This window comes from Cetorhinus maximus, chromosome 10 (assembly GCF_964194155.1).
Source record: "Cetorhinus maximus chromosome 10, sCetMax3.hap1.1, whole genome shotgun sequence".
Classification (NCBI taxonomy): Eukaryota; Metazoa; Chordata; class Chondrichthyes; order Lamniformes; family Cetorhinidae; genus Cetorhinus; species Cetorhinus maximus.
Window position 1 is genome coordinate 62,064,130 of NC_135888.1, and position 27,622 is coordinate 62,091,751.

A 27,622-nucleotide genomic window follows, 5' to 3' on the forward strand; every position below is an offset into this window, starting at 1 on the left:
ACTTCCTTCAAGGAATAGCTGGACCTCCTATCTGTCTGGGGCAGAGGTCATCTTATTTGAAAGCTATATATTGCATAGAAGTATCAGGGCCAGAGTGCAACTTGGTCTAGTTTTGACCAACTAGTGAAGGGGTTTGGGGGGGTTGTCGGTTTGATATGGGAGTCAGAGAGGAATTTCTCAGAGATTTTTTCCCAAGATTAGCCTGAGAATTGTCCTGCTTATTTACCTCTCCCAGGAGATCACATGGTAGAGAGGGGAGTGTATGTATTGTAATGAACATGGCATCACTATTTCATACATCAAGCTGGATGGACTAGAAGACATTTTCCTGTCCGTCATTGTTCTTTTTTTGTATGTATTTGAGTGGGATTTGAACCATGGCCTATCAAGCCTGTGCTGACCCTTTGAAAGAGCTATCCAATTGGTCTCAAGCACTCACTGGAGTTCTACAGCTCTGAAATATTTTACCTTTTCAATTATATTTACAATTTCCTTCTGGAAGTTACTCGTGCATCTGCTTCCAACAACCTTTCAGGCAATGCATTCCAGGGATGAGGCACATCATTTATGTCAAGGGACTAGAGAAGCTACCAGAGCCTGGGGGGATACAATAGCATAATGCTAACATTATTAGGCTAGTAATCTAGATGCCCAGGCAAATCCTTTGTGGGCATGTCCCACCATAGCAGCTGGTGGAATTTAAATTCAATTATCAAAAGGTCTGGAATTGAAAGGTAGCTTCAGTGATGGTGACCGTGAAACTATCATCAATCATCATTTTTTAAAAACCCATCTGGTTCACTAATGTCCTTTAGGGAAGGAAATCTGCCATCCTTACCTGGTCTGGCCTACATGTGACTCCAGACCTATTGCAATGTAGTTGACTCTTAGCTGTCCTCTAAAATTGCTTAACAAACCATTCAGGTCAAGGGCAGTTAGGGATGGACAACAAATGCTGGCCTTGCAGTGATGCCCACATCCCGTGAAATCATACATTTTTTAAAAAGCTAGTAACAACTTGTTCTATATATATACATAAAATCCCCTTGTCTGCCCTCTGGTTCTCTTGCCAGTTAACTTAAACATGGGTCCTCTGGTTACCAAACAGCCTGCCACTGAAAAGGTTTTCCTTATTAACTCTCTGACAAGCCCTCATAATTTTGAGCACCTCTGTTCATCCCCCTTAGAGCTCTCTGCTCTAAGGAGAACATCCCCAGCTTCTCTGGTCTCCCCACTTAGCTGAAGCCCCTTGTCCTTGGTAAAATAAAGCTTTGTTGAATAGTGTGGGGGAAGGGAGAAGCCAAAGAAAAAAATAATGAAACTTATACTCCACTGTAACCTAGACTGTAAGCTATTGAAAAACCCACTACTTGTGTGGGATTTTACTTTTTTTAAACAATGCCATTGAGAGGTCAATATTTTTTAAAACCATGAAATTCAAAAACCCACAGAAATATTTGGTTGGATAGTATCCCAGAACAATTTAAGTGATTAACACCTTCAGTCGGTTTGGGAAAGAGCTAGCATAATCAGCCTCAGCTTGCAGGCTGCGAAAAATTCACACTCCTGATCGATACATACATTGACTCTTGCTGCAAAACTCCTGCTCCTGGCTGGCAAAGAAAGGACACATTTGAGCTTGATGGTGCTTCTGTGTGTGGTCAAAAGACCTGCAGTGTTGGCTGTCTAAGCTCGAACATGAGGAGCAGGCGCATATGGTGAGGGGCTAATTGTGCTTATGGTCCAGTAATCCAGTAAAGATCAGTGCCTCCAGGAACAGAGGAAAGAAAACTTTAATAAAAATGTCTAAAGTTCTCCGTTTTTAATCCGCGAACAGGAAAACACATTATTTCACATTGAAACGTGGGAACCCAGGAGGAGGCCATTCGGCTCCTTGAGCCTCTTCTGCCGTAATGAAATCACAGCCAATCTGTGACCTAACTCTACACACCAGCCTTAACCCCGTATCCCCTAATACCTTTGGTTAACAAAAACCTACCAATCTTGGATTTTAAAATTAGCAATTGACAAACTGCATCAATTGCTGTTGGGAGAGAATTTCCAAGTTCTGCCACCCTTTGCGTGTAGAAGTGGTTCCTAACTTCTTTCCTGAAAGGCTTGGCTCAATTTTTTAGGCTTTGTCCCCAGTCTTAGATTCCCCAACCAGCGGGTCTACCTATTCTACCTGATTCCCTTAATATCTTGAAAACTTCAATCAAATCACACCTTAATTTTCTAAATTCCAGGGAATACTACCCCAGATTTGTATGATCTCTCCTTGTAATTTAAGTCTTGCAGCCCAGTCCTATTAATTCATCTCAGGGAGCATGTGTTTTTTATTTATCTATTCCTAGTATGTGGGCATCGCTGGTAAGTCTGGTATTAATTGCCCATCTCTAGTTGTCTTTAAGAAGGTGGTAATGGGTCCCACTCTCCAACCACTGCTGTCTATGTCATCCAGGACTGTAAGGTAGGGAATTCTAGCATTTGACGCACTGATATTTTTTTCCTCTTTCCTTTCATCCACCTACCCCATTTAATCTTGAATTTTGACATAGTTTCTGCCTCGACCACTAATCCTGGAAGTGATTCCTACAGCCCCACAGTTCTCTGCTCTCCTGCTCTCTGTTCTACGGGCCCTAGTTCTTGACCTCTCAGTTGGGAACATTTTGCATCAATCAACCATGTTCCATCCCTTCATAATTTTAAACATTTCCCTAACAGAAGTGTAAAATGGATCTTTTTCATCCGTAAAAATCAGAATCTTATTGCCAGAGGCTGTCACAGTGGCTATAATTTTGCCTTTGTGCAATAGTGTAACACAGGGAATAATGCAAATAAAAACAGGGAGAGGTGTATATAACAGGTCGCTGATCCTCTCTTACCCGTGTTACACTATCAGACATCTACCCCAGTATGTCAGACAGCAAAGAGGGGGCAGAATGAAAAAACCCAAAAGCGCTCAGCAAAAAAAGTGATCCGTTTTCAAAGCACAGGCTGACTTCACCAGAGCAGGCGATGTCAGGGACAAACTGGGAGCTGGGGGAAGGATTGGCTCAGACCAGGGGCTGCATTGTATTGAACTTATAGAGGCTGCGTCTGCACTGGGCAGTACAAACAGTTGATTGAGAGTGGCCCACTCTCGGACACACTCTCCCTTGCATGCTGGAGTGTGCCCATCATGCAAACTGTGCCTCTATTGTGGCTTCTTCTCTCATTTCAGAAGCTTTTCTTTGTGAGTGGTGCGGAGCCGGTGGTGTGACACTCTGTCTGCATTGTACCATGCACACCCTAAACCTCTAACAATCCCTTATGGTGCTCAGCAATCTACATCGCAGAAGTGGACAGTCTCCAAAGCATCCTCTTCAGGTTGGGAATTCTCATCAGTTTGTCTTTTGCAATGTGTTAGCTGAAAAAGGTTCTTAACTTAAAAGAAAATGGAGTTTGAAAAGGGCAAATGAATGACAACCTTTAGGCAACAATGGAACATGCGATTGGTGTCGAAAGGATTAATGCTGACTCTTATTGTCTGGTTAACTGGGAAAGAAATATATTCGAAAATATCTTAATGATGAAAAAGTAAGAGCGAATTAATGATTTCTGTTAAATAATAGCACAGAGTGGAAAAAACATCAGTGACTGAACAATGAACGAAGTCAACAAGTATAGCATTGCCTATGCGTTTAACATTAAAAAATGTCAAATTGCTGTGCAGGATTAGCATTTCAAAGTGTCTTAGTAAATGACCATTTGTATGTTGTGGTTTGCATTTTTTTTTCTGATTTATGTTAGGAATTACTCAGCTTCTGTGACCTTTGAGTTTGTAACCAGTTGCTCAATAGATAAACAGATCATAGAGCACAGGAGGTCATTCAGCCCCTCCATGCTTGTGTCTTGGGATGAAAGTTTCTCCTTTTGTTCTCTGCACTTGCCTCTGTCACTGTCTTGTCCTTATGCCTCTCTTTCCCCTCTCTTGCATCATTTCAAAGTATCCATCTGTAAGTATAATTTGCATTTTTACACATCAGCCTTCATTTTCGCTTTAAGGAAAACTGTGTTATTTTACGTAATGTGAATTTTAGTGATTCTGCTTTCCGTGAGTAGGTCAGGTTCTTGCAGTGGGAAAATTTGATTTGTTTTTTTTTGCAAATGCAGTTTTATTTTTCGAGGTTATTTGTATTGAGGTGCATTTCCTCTTGATTGTTAAAAGGTGCTACACGTTCACACCAGCAGCATGTTATCTTGTGATTAACTAAGATTGCCATTCAGTAAAAAAAAAGACTTGTATGCGTATAGCATCTTGTAAGAGCTCATGTTTATAAACATTGAAGTACTTTTCTTGAAGTATAGTCACTGTTGTAATGTTGGAAATGCAGCAGCCAATTTGCACAAAACTAGATCCCACAAACATAATAATGATCAGAAAAGTTGTTTTATTGATGCTGGTTGAGGGGTAAATATTGGCCAAGACACCAGGGAAAACTCTCCTGCTCACTTCTTCGATATAGTAACATGAGATCTTTCAGGTCTACCTGAGAGGATAGATTTATCACATTTGAATGTCAAAATACAGCACTTGATACTACACTGAAATGTCTGCCTAGCTTACACCCAGATGTGACTTGAACCCATATCCTGCTATATCTGAGACGAGTGCTACCAACTGAGCCACAGCTGATACTTCCATTACCAAGCCTTCCAGTCCCAGAAGGCTTGAAGCTTGATCCTTGATTAGTGTTGGGCAGTTGAAGGGCTTCAGACATCCTCAAACTCAGGGGCTAAGGAGAGGACTAAATCAGGTAAGATTCCTGCTCACCATTACTAATAACCATAGTTGGAAGCACATTGGTTGAGGATGTCACCAGCATTGGTATAGGAGAAAGGGCCACTTGAACCTTGTGCCAGAGAGGAATCAGCACTTGTGGAAATCAGGAAGAGTTACAGGAAACTGTTTAGGCGAAATCAGTCCTAAGTGCGGTTCCACTAAATGAATGGGTTAGAAGAATAGGCTAAGACTCGCACCACACTGGCCATTAGATGCCATCGCTGGTCACACTTCTGTAGCCAGCTTGCCAATATTGGGCCTTGAAGACAGCACCCCTAATGTAAATCCCAGGGAAATAATTGGAGCAAAGTGGAGGGGAATAGGATTAGAATAGGATTGGGGAAGAGGTTTTGGGTAAGATTGGGGTAGGGAGATTGGTGTGAAATTTGAGGGTATTGGAGCGCACTGTAGGGGAGGAGGTTTGGGTAGAGAGTGGGGGAGGGAGATTGGAGAAATTGGGGCGGGGGTGGGTTAGAGGATACGGGAGAGGAATTAGAGAGAGTGAAGGACGGGGTTTGGAGAGAGTGGGGGAAGGGATTGGAGAGAGTGCGGGAGGGGTACTGGAAAGGATGGGGGAGAGGTATTGAAGAGAGTGGGGAGGGGGATTGGAGAAGGTGGGGGAAGGGGATTAGAGAGGGTTGGGAGGGAGATTGGAGAGTGAGGAGGGAGATTGGGGTAGAGAGTGGGGGAGGGAGATTGGAGAGAATGGGGGAGGGGGTTTGGGGTAGAGAATAGGGGTGGGGATTGGAGAGAGTCGGGGAGGGGAGATTGGGATAGAGAGTAGGGGAAGGGGATTGGAGAGAGTGGGGGAGGGGGATTGGGGTAAAGAGTGGGGGAAGGGGGTTATAAAACAGGGTTTGAGAAGGGCAATTGTAGTGGGGCTATTGTAGTGAGGACCAAATCCTGTGGAGTCTGTGTTGATCACTCCTGCTCCTCAAAGAAGTAATTTTTTAAACTTGCCTGGGATATGCTGAGTGCCACAGGACCAGTATCTGCCCCACTCATTGTTGACTAATTTATGGGTGGGGTCCATCACCAGGTGTGAGGCCGATAATTTATATATTTAAGAGGCCAAACACCTAATTTACAAAACCACCTGTACCCCACAATTTTGGGACTAGAATCAAAATAGATTGGCCTGTCCAACTGCGAAACTCTGTGACTGTTTAACACCTGAAAAACCAGCTGATTTCTACCCTAACATGCAACTTAATGAGATGAGTGCAAAGCTAGGAATTCAGGAACTCCATCACTTTGATTTTTCTTATTGATTTAAAGGAAGTCTGGTGAACATTTACAGATCCTACCAGAGGGTATAGTCTTAGCGAGGGAGAGTGAAAAGCTTGAACCAGAGGGTGAAAGTATGAGAGGGACTGCTAAAGGGGCAATGATTGTATCAGCAATTCAAGGGCGGCTTACATACCCAGGGAAAATGTACTGATCAGTAGGTTTGACAGGTAAAAGAAAGACTTGTATTTAAATAGTGCCTTCCACAGCCTCATGACTTAAACTTTCCTTGTTTTGAAACCGCACCCCCTGCCCCCCACTCCCCCCACCACCCCCCCCCCACCCCCACCCCAGCTACCAGAGGAAATACGTTTCTCTTCTCCTGCCCAATTCGGGCCGTTAATCATCTGTAACAGCTCAATTTTGAAGACTGTTTCTCGCTTCTCTCTCTTCAGCCTGCTACCTGAGTGCCAGGGACCTCCCCAGGGAATGTGTCACTCTGGTCTACAGTGTGAGATCGCAGTGAGCACTGCTGAAGTGCTCATGCAGGCACCGACCGTCTGTCACAGGCATGCGTGACCCTGCTACAGCAACTTGATATGAGGACCGCACTTTTGGGCTTAAGCAAGGGGGTGAGGGACAATCTGCGCTTCATCACTTCCACAGTCAGAGTGGGATTCCTCAAATATCAGGCATTTTTGTACCAGTGTTCTTAGCCAGACAGGCATTAGAGTTTGAGAGTTTTTATTGAAAGGGATCAAGGCCCCAAAAATAATATGCTTGAAGACCTGCTTAAAAACACAAAAATAACAAAACTGTTTTGGCAAGAGTTTTCTGGAACAAAATGTTCTTGGACCAACAAAAGGAAAGACCATACTAGATTTAGTGATAATTAATGAGCCTGAATTAGTCAGCAATCTCACTACAATTCTCAAACACCTCACTAACAGTAACCAGAGCCTATGTGACTTTGATATGTTTGACAGGGGGTAGGGTGAATCACAAACCAAGGTTTTAAATTTTGGTAAGGCAAGCTTTGGCGGGATGAGACAGTAACTGACCACAATTAGATTTTTAAAAATTTATTCATCCATGGATAATTGGCCTCGCTGGCTAGACCAGCATTTATTGCCCATCCCTAATTGCCTCTGAAAAGGTGATGGTTGTTAATAGTCTGTTAGTCATATTGTTAAAATACACAGGTGAAGGATATTGTTTAATTAATTACTGAGCTCATATAAATAGGGGACAGTTGGGACAGTGTGTGCGTGTATGTGTGCATGTATGTGTGCGTGTATGTATGTGCATGTATGTGTGCATGCGTGTATGTATGTGTGCGTGTATGTGTGCGTGTATGTATGTGCATGTATGTGTGAATGCGTGTATGTATGTGTGTGTGCGTGCATGTGTACGTGTGCGTGTGTGCGTGAGTGTGTTTTGTTTTGTTTTATAATGCTCCATTACTGGGTGTGCAGAAATTGCCTCCAATTAAATATTGAGAAGACTAAAGCCACTGTTTTCAGTCCCTGCTTCGAACTTGGTTCCCTAACTATCGACTCCAACCCTCTCCCCGGCAGCAGTCTGAGTTTAAGCCAGCCTGTTCGCAACCTTGATGTCAAATCTGACCCTGAGATGAGCTTCCAATTTCATATTCGTGCCATCACTAAGACCGCCTATTTCCACCTCCGTAACATTGCCTGACTTTGCTCCTGTCTGAGCTCATCTGCAGCTGAAACCCTCATCCTTGCCTTCATTACCTCTTGAATTGACTATTTCAATGCACTCCTGGCTGGTCTCCCCCATTCCACCCTCCGCAAACTCGAGGTCATCTAAAACTCTGCCACATGTTTCGTTAACTCGCACCAAGTCCCATTCCCCTGTCACTTCTGTGCTCACTGACCTACAGTGGCTTCCGCTAGAGCAACATCTTGTTTTTAAAATTGCCATTCTTGTTTTCAAATCCCTCCAATGGCCTTTGCCCTCCCTATCTCTGTAATCTCCTCCAGCTCCGCAATGCTCCGAGATATCTGTGCAACTCTAGTTCTAGCCTTTTAAGCGTTCCTGATTTTAATCACTCCACCATTGGTGGCTGTGCGTGCATTTGCCTAGGCTCCAAGCTCTGGAATATACCTCTCTAAACCTCTTCACCTCTCTACCTTGCGTTCGTCCTTTAAAACCTACCTTTTTGACCAAACTTTTGGTCATCTGGCCTAATATCTCCTTGTGTGACTTGGTGTTTTGTTTTATAATGCTCCTGTGAAGAGTCCTAGAACATTTTATTACATTAAGTTGTTATTGTGGTTCTGTACTCAAGACTGTACAAGGCTGTACAAGCCTAGTCTATCTAACTTGTCCTTATCATTTAATCCTTTCACCCCAGTATCATTCTGGTGAAATGATAATGGGATGAAGTCATGAGATGTGATGTTAGCATCACATGTATTAATAGATGAAAGTAGGAGTAAAGTGCTCCTGGAGAACCCCCTTATTTACTATTTTCCCTAGAGTATTTTAAACGCTAAAGGTAAAATACTATGGATGGCAGGAATCTGATAATAAAATCAGCAAAGGACTGAAACATTCAGCAGGTCAGACAGCAATGGCGGAGACAAAACCAGAATGAACATTTCAGATCAATGACCTTTCACATGAGCTAATCTAAACATCAACATCCTCACTGATAATAGCCCGATTTCACCCTTGTGTTTAAATAGGCTCCTGCAGCTGAGCTAAAGTTTCCTTTAGGTTGACAGGCCTGAGAAACTCATGTAAATAATTAGCTAAGTTGGCTGCGCCTCATGTGTGTTAAATGCTCTGAATGGTTAGTTCTAAACCATGTAGACCCAGAACATTCTAGTTATCTGATCCATAGCCTGGATTGAAGTGGCTGAAGCACCATAATGCGTCCCTTGATCTAGGATCACAGGCCCTGATCACTATCCATTTGCCCAGTTATGTTTTGACATTACATGAGGATGGGATCAGGCTGGGCAGTGATTTCCTCCACAGTCGAATTGCCTCAGTGGTTGTCAAGAGTAGCCACTCAAGATGAGGCACTAAAGCAGTCAACCCTGCACAAGTAGCATCAAAATACTGAGGGAGAGTGGAGAATTTCAGCTGGAGAACTTCAAATGGTAGAAAAACACAGAGCTGTTTTTGTTTCACAAAAATTCGTATTTGTAAAATTTCCTTTTAGAAAAATGATTATTATTTCAGCCCTGCAGTTCTGTGATTGCAGGTCTTGCAAAGGGGATGGTGGAGAGGAGCTAGAGTCTGCGAGTACAATGAGAGTTCAGTTCTTGTTCTGACAGATGTGGGAGTTCGCGCAACATCCATTGCTAAACCTGATTTAAATCATCTCTTTGTTCAATCTGGTCCATTGTCTATTGTGCAGGTATCAATGAGTCTGATTGTCCCCAGCTGCTGTGTGTACATGTCCCATCGAGGGTGAGATCTGCACCATGAGCACATCACACTGCAACCTGGCACTTATAGTCATGTGTCTCATCCAGGGTGAGTATCCGATTCCACCAATAACTGTGTCTAAACTTTAGAGATTATGCTGCATAGGAGGAGGCTATTTGACTTTATGAAGGAGCCACTTAATCCCACTCCCCTTTCTCCACACTCTTCCATGCAACGCCCTGCAATTCTTTCCTTTTCAAGTATGTGTCCTATTCCTTTTTGAAACAGACAATTGAATATATATACAATGCATCGCAACTCAGAACAATTTGTTGCATTAAAAATATTTCACCTGATCAATTCCTCTGGTTCTTTTGCCAACTACCTTAAACCTGTGACCTTTGCTTACTGACCCATCTGCCTTTCTCCTTATTTGCTCTTGAGGTATTATGATCTGGAATGTGCTGCCTGATAGGATGGTGGAAGCAGATTCAGCTTTCAGAAGGGAGCTTCATATGTAGTTGAAAATGGAAAATTTGACAGACTGTTGGGAAAGAGCAGGGTGTGGGAGAGTAGGACTAATTAGATAGATCTTGCAAAGAGCTAGCACAGGCATGCCGGGCCAAATGGCCTTCCACTGTGCTGTAAGATTCTATGATTCTATTCTATGTTAGTCTACCAAACAACCTCAGAATGTTGATTGTCTCAATTAAATCTCCCAACCTTCTCTGCTCTAAGAAAAATTCCAGTTTCTACACTCTCTCCACCTAACATGCATATTTTCCTTTGTTGCTATTATGTTTCTCCCCCTCCTCTCCTACTGGGCTACAACCCCATGGGTAATGACCACTCTCACCCACTTGACTATTCTTAGCGTGCCAGCTCAAGCTGGGCTCATGTGAGGGGAGTCGGTGCAAAATTCATAACCTTAGCAGGGCCATGCAGTGGGATCCATGATGCAGAAACTGGACTATAACTGCAGATCTCTATACACCTCATTATCGTGTGTGTGTGCATGTGTGTGCATGTGTGTGCATTTGTGTGCGTGTGTGTGACATCAAATGAGAACCATGCTGGGTGGATATCATCCCCACTGCAATGGAATAGCCTAAAGACTTGGCTCAGCAGTAAAGGATGGGCAGCATGTCGAAGGGCAGCTGTCACCTGATTTGAATAAAGGGAGAAAGGAAGAGAAAATAAATATTCATTTACTGTAGATGCCAGTTAATTAATTTTTGCTCAGTTGTGTGTGTTGGCTCACGATAACCTGACCATTAAGCAGAAAATGCTCTGTTAATTTGCCATCGGCTATTTATGAATGGTTTCATATTTATACTTGTTGTCTTATGGGTGGGACCAGTTAGAGTGAGCTAATGTGGGTCAGAAGATTGGTAGCTCACGTGGGATCTAGATTCAGTCTCCTGGCTGCCAGGGTGCTGTTTGAAATAATGGACAAGGACACTATTGGTCCCTGATTCGGCACCAACCATCAGGATTAAGAAAGAAATAAATAAAGAACTTACATATATATATAACTCTTCACTATCTCACTTTGTGTGGATGTTGGGTGCTGATGCGATGAGATGCCCCTTGTAATCAAACAGCCATCAACTCTCCTGGGTACATGTCTGAAGAATGGTTAGTTGTATGGTAATTGAGTATTTAGCTGTATTCAGGGGGTGGGCATTAACTGGGGATTCACTTGTGCTCCTATATATAGCAGCAGACAGAAACTGTGGTGGTTGGATTCGGAGATGCATGTGTGGAATGTGTACCTCTGTAAATAAAAGCTCATAATGCCTCTTAAGATTGGGTTCCAGTTCTATCTTCAACCATCTGCTTCCTGGTATAGAACAAAGATGGTAAACGGCTGAGGTACTAAGCCGGAGTCAGCTCCTTCAGGAGGGCAGCACAGGGCGGAAGATGATTCAAATGCTGCACGAACTTTAAAGGTCTTTAAATCCATTGTAACATCGACTCTCACCTGGACCCTTATAACTGAATATTGCCCCATACAGAGTAGGTAGATTCAGACTGAATCAAAAACAGATGATAAACAAGTCATGACCTTCCTATGTTTCATCCCTGCAGGGTTAGTCTGCCAGTGGTCTGTCTGGGTCGATGATGCTGTTTACGTTTGGGAAGGAGAATCCGTGATATTGAACTGTTCCTTTCAGTACCCTGATCCACTCCGAGACCCCTCCACTGTAACTGCCAGGTGGCTAAAGAACTCTCCCTTTCCAAATAACCACCAGGCTGCTGAAATATACAACAGCAGGAACTTGGAGAGAGTCTCGCCCGATGTGCAGCTGATCGGAGACCTGAATGAGAGAAACTGCACACTCCAGATTGACAATATCCACAAAGCTGACACCGGGATTTACTACTTCAGATTTGAATTGGGTCAGGGCAACAACTGGTCTGGAGAAGATGGGATCAGTGTCCATGTATATGGTAACCTGGAATTTTTATACTGTGTGTGAATTTTGTAAAGGCAGAATTGGTATTTATATGGTATCCTTCATAACTTCAGCATATCACAAACACTTTAAAACTATTGAAGTATTTTTAAAGTGTAAACACTGTTGTTATGCAAGAAAGTGACAGCCATTTTGAACACAGTAAGGTGACAATGACCAGGTAACCTGTTTTAAATAATGTTGTCTCTGGGATAAATATTGACCAGGACATTGATTAGAACTCTCCTGCTATTCTTCAGTATAGTGCTCTGGGATCTTTTGTGTCCACCTGGGAGGGCAGTCAGGGCCTTGATTTTAACATTTCATCAAGACAGCACCTCTGACAGTGCAGTACTCCCTCAGAAGGAAAGAACAGTTTGGACCAATATCCTCATTTCCCCAGTTTTACTGGCATTCCACTTTAAGGTAAACAAGACCAGTTTGGACCAATATTCTTATTTCCCAATTTTTACTGTTTTTTCCCACTGAAGCCTTAATGTAGGAACATCAAGGCATGGGGTGTCGGTACTAAGGAACAAAACATGTATTTTAGGCACCCACTGGAAGTGTCAAACACTCACAGAATGGTTGCATGCAAACCTAGATCTTCTAATATGGATGCGGTTAAAATGTGAATGGTAAAAGCTGACAGGACTGACTGGGAATGCACTCTTGACATTCCATTTTCCTTGGGCAGCTCATTAGAACTGCTCTGAATTTCAGATATGGGTGAGATGAAGCACAGAAATGACAATATAGGGAATTATGCAAAGGTTGAACTTAAAAGAATGGGGACAATTAGGGGAACGTGGAACAATATTGTAGCAAAAATACTAGTACCTTTTGGAAAGCCTCAAAAAGCATTTCAGTCCTTCAGCCAAGCTTTAAGAAGCAACAAGCAAGAGTGGCTGGAGGGAAACCCAAAGCACAGACCTGAATAGGAATCAAGCAATAGCGTTTGGCCATGATTAGGTGTGGATGAAGTGGGCAGGTGCTACATGAAGTCACAACGTGAGGTTAGTGGGCCTCTTTGCCATCATACCATCTATCTGAGTCAGCGTTGCACTGTGCATGCCGCCAGGAGATCGTGACTGATTGGACTCTGCAGCTAACTGACTCTCATTGGCTGCATAGTAGATACAGGTGTCCTATCACTAGATGGCACAGCCCTGCATCTGGGCCTCTGCTGACCCATGCCCTGCAAAGGCAGTTCCCCATATTCAGTACCAGCTACGTCCAACAATATCTGCAGATGTGATTGGTGACATCTTTGGTAGATGTAACCAATCAGCGTATGTTGGGTTGTTGTCACCCTGGTATGCCAGCTTACATTCAGTACCACGGTGATCTGTGCTTAGGATACTTTTGCTGAGGCGTCCGTCCAACATTCGGGCTGGTCAGGCATTTGTGTAGGGTAGAGGTGTGCGTTAGTTAGGTTCCACTGGAAATAGGAGCCTAACTTTAACCGAGCTGTGTCTTTTGAATAATCTTGTGTATATGTATCATAAGTGGATAGCTAATTCATGTAGAATTAATTAAGAATAATTGTCTAGTACAACAGAACATTGGGAAATGGCATTCAGGAGATCCCTGCTGCCAGGTTAATATTCAAACATGTAGGCACGTGCTTCTGCTGGCCATTAGAAAATGGCAGTAGAAAATGTGTGTTTTTATCATTCATTCATGGGCTGTGGGCATCACTGGCTAGGCCAGCATTTATTGCCCATCCCTAATTGCCCTTGTTCAGAGGGCATTTAAGAGTCAACAACATTGCTGTGGGTCTGGAGTTAAACATAGGCCAGATCAGGTAAGGACGGCAGATTTCCTTCCCTAAAGGACATTAGCAAACCAGATGGGTTTTTAAGACAATTGTTTCACAGTCATCATCAGACTTTTAATGAATTCAAATTTCACCGTCTGTCATCGTGAGATTCAAACCCAGGTCCCAGGAGCATTACCCTGGGTCTCTTGGAATTCACTAGTGCAGTGACAATACCACTGTGCCACCACCTAAGAGGCTAAGATAGTGCTGCTTCCCATGCCAGAAATTCAATGTGACCTGCCTGATTTACTTCAGTATATGGGGCAGTTCTGATCAGACCATCTAGGGTAGAGTTTCCTGTATCTCTGGCATACTCATGCCCCACTGCACTGTGCCTGCAAACCATTGACCCACTTGCAACATCAGCCAACCTGTGGTCTCTTAAATTGCATCTGTCAATTAGAGTGACTGTTTGAGGTATTGGTGTGTTCAATGCCTAATTTATTCATGTGAGATTCAGCTGTCCACCATTTCAATTGTCATTTCTAACCTTCAGTCTCAGTCGATGCTGAATGTTTATGTCATTTATTCTCAAGGTGGAATCATAGAATCCTTGAATGGTGCAGCACAGAAGGAGTCCATTCAGTCCATCAAGTTTGAGTCCCACTTTGCCGCACTTTCCCTATATGCCTGCAGTTCTTTCTCCTTCATGGATTTATCCAATTCCCTTTTAAAGGCTACTATTTAATCTGTGTCCACCACCTTACCATATTCTATCACCTGTCCAAATCCGAACCACTCTTTGTATAAAAAGGGTTTTCCTCATGTCACCTCTGGGATGTGGGTGATTTATTTTTGCCATCAGTAGTGGCTTGCTAGACCACATCAGGGGATAATCAGAGTTAACCAGGGATTCACCAGCAGATGAGTTGAGGCAGAGGCAAAGACCGGCAATATTACGGAGATAACCTCTGAAATACCATTTGGTTAAAAACCATTGCACTACCAGATCCAGTGTATAGACATCTGCTGTACACTCACTAACTGCTCAGGACTGGGAATTATATTGCATAATTCTTCAACCTTTCTCTGAATTAAGAGCTTTGTGAAGTATTTGCACTGTAAATTTGTTTACTTTTCCTACTGTATAGGTCGCCCTACGAAGCCATATATATCTGTCCCAGAAGAAGTGCTTGAAGGTGATGAATTGGTGACTTTGACCTGTTCCTCCACAAACATTGACCAAAGGGGCAGAGCCACTCTGAGCTGGGATGGTATCTCTGATTTGACGGACTGGGTCCCCAGAACCGAAGAACAGTGGGCTGGATACTCCTGGTCACTCACGAGTAATTTTGCATTCATCCCATCTTACCAGCACCACAACAGGGTCATCAAATGTATGGTCAATTACATACCATACCCATACTCAGATGAAAGCGACTTAACATTACAAATACAATGTAAGTTCAAGAGGCTTTCAATGATTTTCAATTAGAAAAAAGCCCTGAACCATAATGATGGCATTGTTTACAAGGTCTTCTGAGAAGACCAATGGTTAGGTTAAACAAGAGAAATATGAAAGATATTGACCTTGTAGATCCATATTGATCAATGTATGGCAAAAGGGCAAAGCTTGTCTTTAAGCTCTCGGACTGCTGTCACCTGATTAATCATGTCGCGCACCGGTTTGTAGTCCTGAGGACATTCTTTGATCTTTTTGTGGTCAAAAGACAAGGGTTAGCTGCCGGGATGAAGGGAAAGAGCGAGAAAGGTGGAAATTGGATATGGAGAAGACAGGGATCAAAGGAGGAAGGAAGACAGGAAGGAGGAAGTAGTGAGCAAGAAAGAAGAGAGGAAACAGGCAAGCATAATGGGTGGAGACAAAGAGGAAGTGAAGATGCCAGGGTGGGAGAAAGAAAAGGAGAACGCAGTTATGTATAAACATGCAATGGTATTCCTGATATCCACAGGTAGTATGTTATAATTGAGCAGGCAGTAGTTTCCTTGCTACCTACAGGTAATGTGTTAAACATAAACATGCAGCAGTATCCCTAGGTAGCGATGTGTAAAAAGGACTTTCCTGGCACCAACAGGCAGTGGGTTATCTATAAACATGCAATGGCTTCCTGGTTCCTACAGGTAATGTGTTATTTATAAATGTGCAATGTATTCCTGATACATACAGTTGATAATAAAAGAAGGAGGTGAAGAAATTCTAGGTGCTCCAATCATGACATTCCAAAACTTCCTTGATTCAGGAATTGTCCCCTTGGATCAGAAAATTCCTACTGTCACTTCATTCTTTAAGAATCGTAGGAGAGATAAACCAGGAGATTATACATCTATCAATTTAATGTCTATTGTGTGGAAGTTACCAGAATCTATTAGGGACTAATTGACTGAGTAACGTTTGAACAAATATAAACTGATCGGACAATGCCAACACGGATGTTTAGAGGGTAAGCCGTGTCTAACTGCTGACTTTTTTTTTTGAGGAGGTAACTAACATGGTAGATAAAGGAATGCCTAAAAATGTTACTTGTGTGGACTTCCAGAAGGTATTTGATAAGATCCCACATAACTGATCCTGGACAAAAATAAGAGCGCAGCGAATTGGTGGCAGCTGATGAACATGGGTCATTTGGGAGGTAGAAGACCGAGAATTGAGCATTGTGTTCAAGTTGACAGGACACGACTAGTGGAGTCCCCTAGGAATCTGCACTGGGACTTTTCATCGCATTTGTAAGTTACTTCAATGAAGGAATTAGGGGCTGTATATCCCAGTTTGCTGACAACACCAAGCAAGGTGGCATGGTAAATAGTGTAGATGGGACTAAAAAGTTGCAAAGTGAGTGGGAGAAAGACAGTTTAATGTGGGGAATTGTGAGGTCATCCACTATAAACTTTAAAATAATAGACCAGAGTAATTTCTAAATGGTGAGAAGATAAGAATTACAAAGGAGGAGAGAGATTTAGAAATCACAGTACAGAAATTGCTAAAAGTTAATGGATAGATTCAGAAAAAAAATCAAAATGGCAAATGAAATGTAGATTTTATCTCAAGGAGATGGAATTAAAAGGGTAGAAGTACAACTATACAGGGCTCTAATTAAACTCCAATTAAAGGATTACATTCAGTTCTGGGCACTGTAGTGAAAAGGGCTAATGTTAAATACGGAAATATATAGGCTACATCATCAGTGATGTAAGATCACATGGGGGAGAATTAATTTTCTCCCCATCAGGGGGGGTTGGGTGCGCAGCTGATTGCCATTGGCTGGGCACTGCCATTTTATGTGGGCAGGCCAATTAAGGCCCACCCAGCATGACAGGCACCCAGAAGCACTGAGCGCTCCCTGTGCGGGCGGGGGGAGTTGGCTGAGTCGGGATCTGCGCTCTTTTGTACATGTGCGTGAAAGAGCGCAGAAATATCCCTGAGGCAGATTAGTTTGATTTTTTAAAATTTTAATAAAGGGAAAAAAAAAATTTAAGACATGTCCCCTCATGTGACAGTGTCACCTGAGATGGGACATGTCAATGAATTTTATTAAAAATTTTTACTAAACTGTAAAAACCTTCATGAAACCTCATCCTGCCCATGGATGAGATTCCATGAAAAATGCAAAGGCCGCCTGGGCTCTTCGCCTGCCCACCAACCTTAAGGTTGGACTGGCAGCACAGTTGATTATTTTAATTGGTATTTAAATGGCCTTAATAGGCTTTTGACAGTTCGGCGGGCGCGCAGAACTGAGGATCTGAATGATGCGCAGTGACGCCGGGGCGCACGCCTGACATCATTGTGCGTCATTTTACCGGTCGGCGAGTGGGGCACATCCCCGCTCGCTGACCGAAGATTCTGGCCATGATAACAGAGCATGGAGGGTGATAATTCTATGTAGAGCCTTGTGCAGAGACTACCTCATAAACAGTGAGCATAATATTCAGCAAAAGGCAGAGTTGCTCACAGCATCGCCTCCAGCCTTATCTGTAAATCCAGATCCACGACCACCACATACAAGACCAAAAATAACAATAACAGAGGCACCACAAGAAGGATACATTGGCCTTGCAGAAGGTAAAGCACAAATCCACCAGAATTATACTGGCACTTATAAATTAAATTATAAGGATAATTTGCACAGTCCAGGCTGTGGAAGGTTGAGGAGAGATGCAACTGAGGTGTTTAGACGATCAAAAGATTTGATTAGGTGAGAAACTCCACCCACCCCCCACCCCCAGAGGCAATAGAGTCCAGAGAAGGGGTTATAACCTAAACATTAGAGCTAGGCTGTACAGGGTAATGCACCTGAGGTAGTATTGTTTGTACTATACAAACATACAAACGAACATATGAATTCAGAGCAGGAGTAGGCTATTCGGCCCCTCAAGCTTGTTCTGCAATTTGATAACATCATGGCTGATCTGATTGTGGCCTCAATTCCACCTTCTTGCCTACCCCTAATACCATTTTGACTCCCTTGATAAAATCAAATGCTGTCATGTTGCTGTTACGGATAGGAGGGGGTAATTTAAACAACACCAATTTCTCCTCTAACTACCCATCTTAAACAGAAAGGTGTTTTTGATTTGCTTTGCCCTTTATAAATGGTAGCATATTTCTCAACCCCTTACTTCTGGTGTGATCCAATTTTCTATTAATAACCCCACAGCAAACTCAAGATAGGATGAGCTCAAAGGGTTAGTTTATTTTCACACACTCAAACTACAGGAGGAGGGTAGCAACATTGCTTCCTTTGCATTCATACAGTAAAAGCGGATAGAAACAAGAAAGATTTACAGTGCAGAGATCATAGAGAAAAGAAATATTGTTTCACATGGGTCCAGACACCAGAATCAAATTCCAATGAGATATTTCTTCATGGGGGTCAGTGGGTTGAAAACTGATGCTGGATAATTCACTTTTCTGGTGGTGTTTACTTCACCCAATGAGATAGGTAGGCAGCGATAAATCAGTCTTGTAGGAAAGGGTAGAGAAGTTACAGCCGATGAAGTGTAGATGGGGCCGGGGGTCCAACCTGGGCAGAGCACCTTATCTGTGAGTCTGCTGGTACGATGGTAAATAGTAGACTGAGATTTTACAGTACAGCAAGGCAATGTTACTGATTATACTGGCTAGAGATCCATGTCACATGACCCCACCTCTCCACTCTGGCTTTGACAAGGGATGTGTATTCCTCCTCTGGGTCCCCGAGATTGTTAAATGTTTCAACCATTAAAACTTGAAAGGAAGGTTGTGGGGCCCTTTGTCGAGTGGACTCTGGTTGGCCAACATGGGTTATGGAATGCAGATGGCCTTTGTATAGCTCTCTTTGAATTTGGTCAGTGCAGCCCTTGGAGGCGGGTGGGGGCGTCATTAGTGTCTCTTCAGGAAGAATGAGGTGCACATTTCTTCAATGCTGTCAGGTAGCTCCTTTTGTTTTTGGGTCATAGACAAATGGGTTCAGCCATTTTAAAAGGACTTTGTCCAGTTTTTTAAATTTCAGAAATAGCCATGGGGATATCTATATATATTTTATAAAAATATACAGTGTGAGGTCGTAGTCCCCTTACAGTGCGTACGGACATGTGGTGTTATGTCTAGATGTAGGGTGTTGTGTATGAACATGCAGTTGCATACCTGTACCTATACAAGTGATGTATTTTATATAAATATGGGCTGAAAACTGGACAAGGTCTGTTTGTGGGCACAGGAGTTGTGAAGCCTGATTACCCCGCACGCAATGGAAGTGATGCAGGCAGCAGGCAAACTTCATGCTGCCTGCTCATTTCCATGATGGCTGCCTGTGCAGTGATAAGCACGCTGCTGACTGACCAGAGGTTCAGCAAGAGAGCCACGTTCCTGCAAAGCTAGCAATGTTTAAAACTAGGCCAGGCTGCATTCCTTAAAGCCAGACTATACCCCATAAAGGGGAGGCGCATCCCAAGTTCAGCAGAGGCTGGAATTGGCTTCCTGAGGAGGACAAAAGAGAGGCAGTGAAGCAGCAGAGCAGAGACAGGGCCCCAGGTTGATTCCTAGGATGGGGGGATTGTCCGTTGAGGAGAGATTGAGGAGACTGGGCCCATATTCTCTAGATTTTGGAAGAACTCATTGAAGCACACAAAATTCTTATAGGTCTCGACAGGGTAGGTGTAGGAAGCATGTTTCCACTGTTCTGGGGGAGTGGTGTAGAACAGGAGGGCTGAGTTTCAGAATAAGGGGTAAGCCATTTAGGACTGAGATGAGGAGAAACTTTTTCAATCAGAGGGTAGTGAATCTTTGCAATTCTCTACCCCAGAGGGCTATGGAAGCTCAGTCATTGAGTATGCTTAAGACAGAGATGGATAGATTTCTAGATATTAAAGGTATTTGGGGGTATGGGGATAGTGCCGGAAAATGACGTTGAGGTAAAAGATCAGCCATGACCTAGTTGAATGGTGGAGCAGTCTCAAGGGGCCAAATGGCCTACTGCTGTTGGTATATTTCTCCCAGGTTCTCTGCTGCAGCACTGAAGGCCTTAGTGCAGATGGTAAAGGACAAGAGAGGTCAATTTTTGGTAGAGATCCAGGCCAGCCGATGCACCCAGCATCTCAGTGTGAACGCCCACCGGTGTTCTACATACTGCCCTAACGAGGCCCTCATCTGCCGCAGAACTCATCTGCCACCTTGCCCCTGCCACCTTGCCCTCCTGTGAGTTGGCACATAAACCATCCTTCACCTGCAGCCTGGCTGCAGTCCACTTGTGCCTAGTGAGACCCACCTCCATATTAATCTCGAAGGTACATGTCAGGCTAGTATCTGAGCTGGTAGCTGTGTGTTCCTGGTCAAGTGCTTCTTCAGCGGTGCTGTGATGTTGCTCTCTCTCCTTCCCTGGTGCTGTTAGGCACACAACAGTTCTTGGGTGTCTGCAAAGAGAAAATCTGAAGGAGAAGTTCTGGGTGAGGAGACGTATGGGTGAGGTGGCAGAAAACAAGTGGTCCATGGCGACACTGTGTACAACTTGCTCACCAAGCCAGATAGCAGGATGAGGGAGTGCCAGGAGTTAGGGGCATAAGACCCCCAGCCCTCAGCCCACTGGGAGACCGCCAGAGTTCACTGGACAGTCTCTCCATATGGCTGAGGGCTGCCATGCCACTTGTAAAATTCCAGAGGTGGCAGGAAGAGGCCTTTAATTGACCATTTAAGTGGCTCAATTGGCCTCTGGGTGGCAGAGCCACCCGCCAACACCTCACGCCATCTCTCACCTTTTTTACTCAGCCTGTCCCCTGAGGGTTGTTAAAATCCAACCCGTGGCATCTATAGATTGAGTGTTGTGTATAAGTATGCATTAATTAACCTTATGCTTACGGATGATTTATTGTGTATGAATATGCATTGACATCCTGGGTATCAAAGAGTGCTGTGTTTTCTAAAAAACAGTACATAATTCAAGCTGACACTCCAGTGCAGCACTGAGGGAGGGGAACAAGTAACTCAATATAAAACTGTGCTTTTCTGGTCTCCACCCTACAAAAAGGACAGGGAAGTGCTGGTGAAAGTGCAAAAAAGATTTACAAGGATGGTGGCAAATCCTAGAGATTACAGCTATCAAGAAAAATTGAACAGGTTGGGACTTTCTCCATTAGAAAGAAGAAGACATAGAGACGGCCTGATAGGGCTCTTTAAAATTATGAATGTGTTAGACAGGACAGATGTGGAGACAAAAACAGAATTACCTGGAAAAACTCAGCAGGTCTGGCAGCATCGGCGGAGAAGAAATCAGTTAACGTTTCGAGCCTTCATGGCCCTTTGGCAGAACTGAAGCATAGTTAGGAGAAGGGAGAAATATAACCTGGTTTAAGGTGGGGGGGTGGGGGGTGGGTGGGGGGGGGAGAAGAGAGACGTTGAGGGTGTGGTGATTGTGGAGATAAGCAGTGATAGGAGCAGATAATCAAAAGATGTCACAGACAAAAAGGTCAAAGAGGTGTTGAAGGTGGTGATATTTGTCTAAGAAAAGTGCTAATTAAGAATGGAAGACAGGATATTCAAAGTACAGCTCTAGTGGGGGTGGGGTGGACAGACTAACAAGGTTTTAGTTTTAGATTTAAAAATAATGGAAGTAGGTGGGGAAAGAAGAATCTATATAAATTATTGAAAAAAAAAGGGGTGGGGGGGAGAAACGGGGTGGGGATGGGGGGAGGGGGAGTTTAAGATCTAAAGTTGTTGAATTCAATATTCAGCCCGGAAGGCTGTAAAGTGCCTAGTCGGAAGATGAGGTGCTGTTCCTCCAGTTTGCGTTGGGCTTCACTGGAACAATGCAGCAAGCCGAGGACAGACATGTGGGCAAGCGAGCAGGGTGGAGTGTTAAAACGGCAAGCGACAGGGAGGTTTGGGTCTTTCTTGCGGACAGACCACAGGTGTTCCGCAAAACGGTCGCCCAGTTTGCGTTTGGTCTCTCCAATGTAGAGGAGACCGCATTGGGAGCAACGAATGCAGTAGACTAAGTTAGGGGAAATGCAAGTGAAATGCTGCTTCACTTGAAAGGAGTGTTTGGGCCCTTGGACGGTGAGGAGAGAGGAAGTGAAGGGGCAGGTGTTGCATCTTCTGCGTGGGCATGGGGAGGTGCCATAAGTGGGGGTTGAGGAGTAGGGGGTGATGGAGGAGTGGACCAGGGTGTCCCGGAGGGAACGATCCCTACGGAATGCCGTCAGGGGGGTTGAAGGGAAGATGTGTTTGGTGGTGGCACCATGCTGGAGTTGGCGGAAATGGTGGAGGATGATCCTTTGAATGCGGAGGCTGGTGGGGTGATAAGTGAGGACAAGGGGGACCCTATCATGTTTCTGGGAAGGAGGAGAAGGCGTGAGGGAGGATGCGCGGGATATGGGCCGGACACGGTTGAGGGCCCTGTCAACGACCGTGGATGGAAAACCTCGGTTAAGGAAGAAGGAGGACATGTCAGAGGAGCTGTTTTTGAAGGTAGCATCATCAGAACAGATGCGACGGAGGCGAAGGAACTGAGAGAATGGGATGGAGTCCTTACAGGAAGCGGGGTGTGAGGAGCTGTAGTCGAGGTAGCTGTGGGAGTCGGTAGGCTTGTAATGGATATTGGTGGACAGTCTATCATCAGAAATTGAGACAGAGAGGTCAAGGAAGGGAAGAGAAGTGTCAGAGATGGACCATGTGAAAATGATGGAGGGGTGGAGATTGGAAGCAAAATTAATAAATTTTTCCAGGTCCCGACGAGAGCATGAAGCAGCACCGAAGTGTGGAGACAATGGGTTTGGTTTTATTGACCACCTCAGTCTCTGCCCATCATCGTCCTACCCCAACCATCTCCATCCTCAGCAGCTAAAAGGTCGGAGGGTGGGGGAGCCTGCCCACGATTTAACGCTGGGAGCAATGTTAATTGAGTAAAGGCGAGGCATCTCCCACCTTTCTCAGGAGGAAGTTCCGCTTTAGGGAGCTGGCAGCTCTTTAAGTCCAGCAGCGCCAGACAGGAGTGGTGGCCGTTGCTGGGACTGCAGGTATTCCCCAGCACTGAGGAGCTCAGGTAAATCCAGCATCGGGGTCTAGGCAAGGGGTGTAAGAGGGCTAGGCCTCTGTGTTCATGTGGATAGGAGGTAGGGTTAAAGGGAGTGATGACCTTGAGGAGGGGTTGCAGGTGGGTGGGGGTATATGGGTCGTGGGTGGGGGGGGGGTGTACCTCCAATGGGACCAGTGAGCCTGTAAAGGAGGCTCCCCCTCCCCCACCCTTGCCTGAACGCAGCCTGCACAGCTAAAGCTGCCAGGCTTCTCTCATGCTGCTGTCTTCCCCCCACCATGGGTAAAATACCAATGACGGCAGGATGAGGCGCTTAAGTTGCTATTAATTTGCTCCACTGCTTCCATAGAATTTCAGACAGGTTGGGGGTGGGTAGGGTGGCGGTGGGAAAGCCAACTGCTGGATTTTGTGCTCCCCATCCGCCCCCAGCCTTCAAACCGGCCAACAGAGGAGTTAAAATCCAGCCCAATGTTCCCACTTGTGGGAGAATCCAAAATTAGTGACTATACATACAAGATAATTACAAATAAATCCAATAGTGAAATAAGGAGAAACCTCTTCAAGCAGAGAGAACGTGAAGCTCAGTATGACTGGAAAAGGCTGAGGCAAATAGCTTAGATGCTTTCAAAAGGAAACTAGATGAGTACATGAGAGAAAAGGGAATAGAAAGATATGCTGAAAGACTGAGATGTGGTCGATGGAATGGGGGGAGATTGGTGTGAATACCAGCACAGACTGGTTGGGCCAAATGGCCTGTTTCTCTGCTGTATATTCTATTTAATTCTTTGTAGTGAAGTACCTGATATTTACAAGTGGTGTATTATACATAAAGATGGAAAGACATTTTGGTACCTACAGATGGTGAATTGTGGTATTTTATATAAGCATACAGTGTGGACTCTGCTTTGAGTTGGCGTAACCTAGAGGGAAAGTGTCACAAACACTAAATTCTAAGTTGCATGAAGTCAAAACCTATCTTCAGTTATACCTGTGACAGTCATTATGGGGATTTACATGACTTGCCACAACAGGCTCCTCCAATTCTGTATTATATTGTCACCCACAAGTTATAATGCAGTGTTTCACATGGTTTAAATGTCACTGACCAGTGATGGCTTTTTGTACCTCTAGACCCTCCAAAAAACACAGCCCTTCTTGTGAATGCATCACAGGAAGAAATTAAAGAAGGTGACTGCGTTACACTTGTATGTGTCGGCAACAGTTTCCCTGAAGCTAACTACACCTGGTACAAGAAAGACCGATTCACAAATAGAACAGAGGTTCTAAATACTGCGAGCAGCAATATGTTATTCCAAAAAATATCAAGGAAGAATTCTGGATTCTACAACTGCATGGCCACCAATTATTTGGGAAGCAGTTTGTCTTCAGAAGTGGAAATTGATGTGCAATGTGAGTATTTGGATTTTCATGTTCCCAGAGTTTAAAGGAAGTATTTCGAGGATGTGGTAGTGTGATGGGTATGGTACTGTATCAGTATCTCACTATAAGCAAGTTGTAATTCAATACATCTGGAAACATTCACACTAGCACCAGTTGAAAACTGATGGTGAAACATGTTGAGTTGTTGTTAAAACCCCAACTAGCTAACCAATGTCCTTAAGGGAGGGTTGCTGCTTGCTCTGGTCTATATATGGCTCTCCCACACATCTTGAAGTCTGCTGATCCTGTTGTTTTGAACAGGAATTGTTGTTGTTGTTGTACTGAGAGCTGCCCAGGAGCCTGTGTCAGTATTACTCTACCAGCAGGCAGCAAGAGATCCATCAATGTTGATGCCACCAGGCTAAGCAAATGCTGGGAGCTCATCTAATGGGTTTGTATGACTGTGTGCAGTCTTATACAAGTCCAAAAACCCAGTCAAGTGTAGAATGCAACTTACTTACTTGCAATGGGGAAGTTGACATAGCATCATTGTATTGGTTAGGATGTCCAACTTTCACTTCCCAATCGTACAGCCAAATTATGCAATTCATCCCACAGGGAATCAGTTGTGTCATTTAGGGGAGATGGTGGTGCAGTGGTTATGTTACCTGACTAGCAATCCAGGGGCCCAGGCTAATGCTTTGGGGACATGGGTTTATATCCCGCCATGGCAGCTGGTGGAATTTAAATTAAATTAATAAATCTGGAATTATAGAGCTAGTTTCAGTAATGTGACCATGACGTTATCATCAATTGTTATAAAAACTGATCTGGTTCACTAATGCCCTGTAGGGAAGGAAATCTGCTGTCTTTACCTGGTCTGGCCTACATGTGACTCAGACCCACAGCAATGTGGTTGACTCTTAACTCCCCCCCCGAAATGATCTACCAAGTCACGAGGGATGGCAAGCAGCTAGGGATGGGCAACATATGCTGACCTTGTCAGTGACACCCACATCTCATGAAGGGAAGAAAACATACCCAACCAGTCCATAATGCCAACATGTCACACCTCCCTGTGCCTCAAACTAATAACCCAAATTTCTTCCCTGCATTGCACCCATGAGATTCAATACACCTTGCAATAATAATAGGGAACTCTGCTCCATATTGTTTTGTTCCCATTTGTTTTTTTAATCATAAATACTTAGGGCTTTTCAACTCAGCAGTGGGGCAAAAAATGGATCATGGACAAAAATAGATAAGCACCTGTTGTTTTGCAGAAGTATATTGGTTTTGTATTAGGAGGGTATGTTCTACTTCTTCCCCAAGCTTTGTGACATCCATTGCGGCCCTTTGCTTATACATATATTCCATAGGAAAAATAATTCCAGCTATGAGTAGTCTTCAAGATGATGAGTAACATTGAAGAGTAACCAGAACACTCCTTCCTCCTTCGATCCAGTGATGGTATCAACCTCTCTTAGGTTAGGAATGGAGAGGTTCTGTACAGCATAAATCTCTCTTTGTAATGGCTGGCACTCACTGAGTGAGGTTAGCCTTAGGTCACTGGTAGCAGTCTCAACTCTAAATCAGAAGCTGACACTGCAAAGCAGTATTGAGAGAGCATCGCACCTTCAGAGGTTCCATCTTTCAGTTGAGACATTAAACATCAGCATCATCTGTCCTCTCAGGTGGGAGTAAAAGATCCCAAGACATTATTTTGAAGAATAACAGAGGAGGTGTCCTGGCCAATATGTATCGCTCAACCTAGATCATGAAAACAGCTGATTATCTGGTTGTTATCATATTGTTGTTTGTGGGTCCTTGCTTTGTGAAAATTGGCTGCCATGTTTCTTCCAAAGTGAGTACATTTCAGAACTATTTAATTGACTGCAGAGTGCTTTGGGATGTTCAGAGACTGTGGAAAAGGCTATAATTAAAAGGCCCCTCTTTTTGAACAAAATGTATGTTACATTGAAAAGACAAGAAAATAATTGGTTTCAAATCAAGAACATTACTGCAGCAACTTTTTAAAGGGACAGTTGTTAAACTGCAGATGGTTGTGCTCTAATTGTTGCTTCCTCGCCCTTTAATACTTTTGTGCTGTTTTCATTGGAACAACCTCCGTGTGTAGCTAATGCTGAATTAGGTTTGTCCAGAAACCAGCTATATAAATACTGTGGCTACAAGAGCAGGTCAGAGGCTAGGAAGCCTGTGGCTAGTAACTCACCTCCTGACTCCCCACCATTTACAAGGCACAAGTCAAGAGTGTGATGGAATACTCTCTGCTTGTGTTATGTTCTACAGTTGGGTTACTTTGCTCACGAATGCGGTTGTATGGCTATCTGACGGCTGGTGAGTTGGCAACAATATGCTGCAGATACATAGACCAATATAAGATGAAGCACATACTGTTTATTTACACAGATAACAGAGCACTAACATGATGTGTGCTTCTCCAACCAGACCCTACTCTAAACCATCTTTAACATTGTAACCCATGCTACACAGCAATTGGGTAATACAGTCACGTGGTCAATCTGCTCACATTCTCTTAAAGGTCTATTGCACCTCAGGATACCACATCCCTCCCCCTTTACTTGAAGGTACAATTTACAACCTTTACAATATATTAACTATTTACATAAATAAACTATTTACAAATTCAGTCTCTCTGGAGGCTTCTTCAAATATGTCAACCGTCATAGTTCTACAACTGTGGATGGTTTATCTGAGGCCTCCCTCTCAGGAATTATCTGTCCACTAGGCTCCCCAGTAGGAACCTGTAAGTTTGTCTCTTTGACTCTCTCAGGCTCAATGGATCCTACATGTACTTCCAAAGCAAGAGGAATTCCATCTACCTGTAGTGTAGACTCCAACGGGAATGTTTTCACTCTCTTTCGGGCCCCATCGCCTACACTCCTGCTGCCCCTGCCCTCCAAGTTCAATAATATGAAGGGCAACTGTCAGGCAAGTTCTGAGAATCAGGATGTTGGGCAAGCCTAAATGTGACACGAAATGATCAACTGCCTATTGTGTAAAA

General features: G+C 43.9%; 1 protein-coding gene across 1 annotated transcript in view; it reads left to right on the forward strand.

The window, feature by feature from the left end:
* The first annotated feature begins 3,120 nt into the window (after nucleotides 1-3,120).
* The window catches only part of LOC144685727 (B-cell receptor CD22-like), a 54,780-nt gene continuing 30,278 nt past the window's right edge, over nucleotides 3,121-27,622 (forward strand). The window contains exons 1-5 of the mRNA XM_078550554.1: nucleotides 3,121-3,369; nucleotides 9,447-9,565; nucleotides 11,549-11,911; nucleotides 14,830-15,138; nucleotides 24,328-24,606. Coding sequence (XP_078406680.1) covers nucleotides 9,514-9,565; nucleotides 11,549-11,911; nucleotides 14,830-15,138; nucleotides 24,328-24,606 — 1,003 coding nt within the window. The 5' untranslated portion in view covers nucleotides 3,121-3,369; nucleotides 9,447-9,513. The remainder of the gene's footprint in view (nucleotides 3,370-9,446; nucleotides 9,566-11,548; nucleotides 11,912-14,829; nucleotides 15,139-24,327; nucleotides 24,607-27,622) is intronic.